The 5,002-nt window shown below is 39.3% G+C and overlaps 1 protein-coding gene across 3 annotated transcripts; it reads right to left on the reverse strand.

The window, feature by feature from the left end:
- Positions 1–787: 787 nt before the first annotated feature.
- Positions 788–4,368, reverse strand: BBS10 (Bardet-Biedl syndrome 10). Of its 3 annotated transcripts, none has more exons than XM_008256823.4 (2): positions 4,225–4,368; positions 788–3,744 (listed from the first exon to the last, which is right to left on the reverse strand). In XM_008256823.4, exon 2 carries the CDS (start codon positions 3,615–3,617, stop codon positions 1,767–1,769), a length of 1,851 nt encoding a protein of 616 aa, XP_008255045.1. In that variant the 5' UTR covers positions 3,618–3,744; positions 4,225–4,368; the 3' UTR covers positions 788–1,766. The 3 variants fall into 3 exon arrangements, with proteins under 3 accessions (XP_008255045.1, XP_008255044.1, XP_008255046.1); XM_008256822.4 differs by having other exon boundaries at positions 4,100–4,368; XM_008256824.4 differs by having other exon boundaries at positions 4,240–4,364.
- Positions 4,369–5,002: the final 634 nt, after the last annotated feature.

Here is a 5,002-nt window from a genome sequence, read left to right on the forward strand (position 1 = left end):
TTTTATTCCAATTTTATCCTAATTTTGTATGGTCTTATTGAAGGTCATCTCATATACTCTGTGGTAGAGGGCCTAAATGAAATATAATCACATTTTTAAAAAACTCCTCTCCTATTGACCCACCAAAAGCAAACTCTCCCATGTTATTCTGTAAATTAGGATAACTTATGGAAGCTTCATTACCATTTTCAAAAATTATTTTTGTGTAGACACTTACATTTTTGGCTCCTTCTCAAAACACAGCTAAATAATTACAACCTCGTCTCTGAGGACCAAATGACTGATTCATGCAACAGATAGGTCCTCGATAGGTATTTATTGGATAATCATTGTGTGTAAGATACTGGACCAGGTATCAAACATACAAAGACTCAATCACAGTTTATAAAGGGGCTTCTGGACTACAGGCTATTTATAGTTATTAATGCCTACCATACGCAAAGCACTGAGCATGTCCATAAGCGTCTTTCAATGTCTTCAATGATGCAGGAGCACTTAAAACAAAATAAAGCAGAACGACCTGACAAGCAATTTTAAAAAGTAAATAAAAAAACTAAACAGCGTTACAGAAGTAGGCTTTTCTATGATTTCTGTACATGAATAATCACCACTTATTCAACTGTAATGCTTCTTTTCCTTAGTTTTCCTACATTTGATCCCAACCAAGTAGTGTGACTTATCTACCTACTAACCTGTGAGGGAATATGTAAGGTGGCACAGCACATTCAGCATCTGGTACACAAGAAACACTAAGAATTTGTTTAATAAGGACACTGTGAAACATGTATTTAGAGAAATGGATTAAAGATAACACTTCTTTATTCACCAAATACATTTCAATATATGATTTAAATGTAGGACAATTTAAGACTGTTTTGAGTGTTACAGAGAATTCCTAAAAGCAGATAAGACTGTCCATATCCACTGTTAGATGCAGTTATTAGTTGCATTTAAAAGCTTTTAAAATAACACAAACATTTGTAACTTCACATTAGAAACCATTATTGAACTCTAAGTACCAAATATAGGCAAAGCCAGTAAGTACATAAAATATCTCTGCAAGCCATTAGGAGCCAGAAGAAAATCAAAGTATGAATTCAATATTCTTTGTGATATTAACTTTTAACTACAAAAATTAGTTCTTTGCATTGTCTTTTTTCTGGTAACATGTATTGAATGGTAAAAATCTATCCAAGTTTTTCCAAATAAAATGGAAATAAACCAAGGGTTACATAAAAGTAAAAACTAATTTATATTGCTCTTTGGAAAAAATTTTACTTTTATTCACGTTATATATGACCATGAATGGGGAAAATCTATTTTAAATGAAGCAAATGACATATTTATCTTATAAACAATTAAAATGGAATTTGAAGAACAAATCCACTGAGAGTAAGTGATTCTATGAACTAAGAATAGGAAAGGTAAAAGAGGGATAGCAAAAATGAAAAAAGATGCAGAAAAGCAAAAAGGAGCTAAAAAGAATTATTCTCCCCTAGACACACAGATTAACAAAGAGCTGAGACATAGAGAGGAGAGATTTAGGCAGATCTTGGCTCCCCCATGCCAAAACCCTCTTTCATCCAGTTTACTCTCATAAATTAGCCCAGTATTTTTGTCTGCATGGTCTGGTGGCCTAGGGTACTTCTTCAGAAGTCATTTAAAGTCATGCTGCTTTCCCAAGTAGACTTAGTTGACCTGGGAATTAGTAATCACATCCCTGCTTTACTTCATGGCTTGAATTGGATTAATAAAGATTTCTGCAGTTATAGTTCATCTTCTGAATCTTGATGATGAACTTTCTGAGGCTGTCTCTTAATACTGATTATCAAATCAACGGTCAATATTTTTATCAAACACTGGAGAACTGAAGTTAATAACTGGTATTTACCAATTACTGATTCTAAACCTGTCTGACTGCTTACCACAGGTTGATTGGTTTCCAGTGCATGGAGAGCTTTTAAATATAGGTGTGGAAAGCTGTACTTTCCGTTCTTGTACCTACAGAGGATTTTGGGAATGCCTAAAAGTGCATTAGCTATTAACATACTAACCATGGTTTCTTCTGATGATTGACATTTTTTGGCATACTTGGTTAGATAGTAATGTAACAAGATTTCAAAGTTGCCACCCACTGGCAAAACAGAACCTGCTGGTATAGATGAGGAATAGTAACTCTGGCAAGTACCCTCATCTAGTGAGTTGTATTTCACTGGCGACATGCTCTGTTTTCTAGTAATTTTTGTGATCTGTAAGTTTTCACAAAATATTTCTGTTCTCATGTTTTCTGTTGTTGAATTGGCAATGGAATTACCCTCCGCTAATGGGGCACAATCACCAATTATCCTGTGTTCTCCAGGAGACAAACATCTCAGTGTTTCATCTATTTGGAATGTATCTTCTGATGTTAGTTCTGGTGTTGAACATGGAATATATGCTTCTAATTCTATATCTGAAACAACCAAATTTGAGTATACTTTTAAATATGTTTGAGTTTTTTCCAAATCATCTTTGTCCTTTACAACTGTGTCCTGATATGGTCTTTGTATAGATTTATTTCCAGTTTCTACTAACTGATCATTTTCTCTCCTATTTTTGGAAACAGGGATACTTAATGTATCATTTTGGTCACTGGCATATCTAATATAACTTAGATCAAGATCTTTATGTAACTGCCGGAGCATTTTAAATGCGCCATGTAAAGCATTCTCATGTTGCTCAATAAGACCCTGCACTGGTCCACAAAGAACTATACAGTGTGGTATAAACGCACATGTGCTAATCAAACCAAGATGAACATATCTTTTAGATCTAAGGATGAATGGTTTACAAAATTTCACCAAAGCAGTGTTAGAAATGTCATACTGTGAAGAGGCCTGTGGTACAAATGGAGAAAGATCGGTGATTCTCTGGATAAGGGAAACTTCTTTTGCTGATAAACACTCCACCACTGATATGCCATTTAGTGCTGCATAATAAACAACTGAATTTGGTTGTTTTACACTAGACAGGAGCAATTTTACATTTTGACCATTTAAATGTTTCATTATTGCTTTTGTTCTTTCCATAATCCAAAATTGAGAAGTCTGAAACTGTGTTTCTGAATTCAGAAAAAACTCTGATCCAGAAGTTGTAAAAGGAGGCTGAATGGCTTCTGTTACCATCACTATTCTTATGTCACCATCTGCTGGACAGTACACAGAAAAATCTCTGTGAAGCAAAAGCCCCGCTATGATCTTAGAATCTGAAACAGGAGGGCCAGTGACCCCAACATTCAACTCTACAAAATAGTCATCCATTAATTCAAATATTTCAATTCCACTTTTGCAAGTCATACACTTGAAAAAGTAGTCACACATCAACTGTGAAATAAATTTGTGATTATTTCTTCCCACTCTTCCACAAAAGTATGCTTCTAAGAGCAACTCTGAAGAGCTCCTGCACAATGTTCTCTCGTTAGCAGATGAAGAAAAGATAGACAGAAAGTGTCTACTCAAGTACTGGTCCATAATACTGTCTAATGTATGTGTCTGAAATGTCAGAAGAGCTTGGGAAATACATTTCCACTGACAACAACTTTTCCAATGCTTTCCATGGGTTTGCATATTTTCAGACATCAAATCGCCTTTTTCTTTATCTGTGATTGCATGAAGTCCTCTGAGCAAATGGCAAAGTAAGACAATAAATGTTTTAGCACCATCTCCTGCTTTTTTGAGATGACTGGAAACACATGCCACTATTACCCTGCATAAAAAGAAATAAAGCAACTCAGATTTTCACACGGTTGGCTTCCTATACCGACATCAAGTTTTTCAGATATAAATAAAAAGTCCCCTTAATATACATTCTTAGTTTTATCTTTTCCAAGTTACTTTCTTCTATTCCAAGTTTCTAGGGCTGGGTGGAGTGGGGAGAAGAGGAAATCGAAATGTTCTTGGGAGTTGATAAAAGTCAGGGGTCCCTGGGAAAGGCTCCAACACCGAGTACCCTGGTCTCAACTGAGGTCAGCTTTTCCAGATGCGTAGCCTTAGGTCGGGACAAGAGGCTGAGGGAGGCTGCCTGGGGTGCCCGGTTTTAGGCTAGAAGGGTACGCGGGTACCTGGCTATGGGATGCTCTAAGTGTAGCGCCTGCAGGAGGCGGCCTCCGTCCCGGCTGAGCAGCACCTCGCCGGTGGGCTTCGTACACAAAACCTGCCGCCCCTCGGGGCCCATGCAGCGGCTCACAATGGTTTCCAGCACCTCGGCCACCTGCAACGCCGCCTTCACAGACCCAGCGGCTGCCATAGAACCTGGGGTCTGGGCCTCTTCACGTCACCAGCTTGCGGGCCCCATCGAACAGGACTGGGAGCGGCAGGAAACGGAAAAGGCGGGGAAGAAACCGGCAGTCCGAGCCAACACCGGAAGCTGTCACTGGTCGGCTTCTTGGTTGGACGAGCAGGCTGCCTTTCAAACCAGTGGGCGGTAATACTCGTCAGTCTGCGAATAGGTGTTCTCAGGCTCATAGCCCGCGCAGAGGGAGAATCACCGGATCTTTCCCATAACCTGAACTCTTTAAGTCTTTTCCCAGCTACTGCGTGAACACGTTCGCTTTCAGTCACATCCCCCCGCCCCGATATCCCTTCGACTCCCAGGAACCGTGCCTCTGTGAAGGAGCAAATGGGCACAGCGAGTAGAACCCAGTAGAACCCAGCTGTTTTTCCCACCTCCCGCTGGAAGCTGTTTTTTACGTGCTAAAACTGCGCGGATACACGCGTGTTCACTCCACACTCCCCATCAATTGCTTTCCTTCCCAGAACGAAAGCAGTTGCGGAATGCAAGACCGATGGGAAAAATTCTGGCCACGACCACGAGTTGCACGCTTTGTCTTCCGCGGCCGGCTTTGACACATCTACTTGGTTCAGCACTACAATGAAACTCCAGCCTCCACAATTTGCTTTTTTTTTTTTTTTTTTTTTTTAATTTTTTTTTAAGCAGGGTTGATCGGTGTTTGGTGTTTGGACTT

This window comes from Oryctolagus cuniculus, chromosome 11 (assembly GCF_964237555.1).
Source record: "Oryctolagus cuniculus chromosome 11, mOryCun1.1, whole genome shotgun sequence".
Taxonomy (NCBI): domain Eukaryota; kingdom Metazoa; phylum Chordata; class Mammalia; order Lagomorpha; family Leporidae; genus Oryctolagus; species Oryctolagus cuniculus.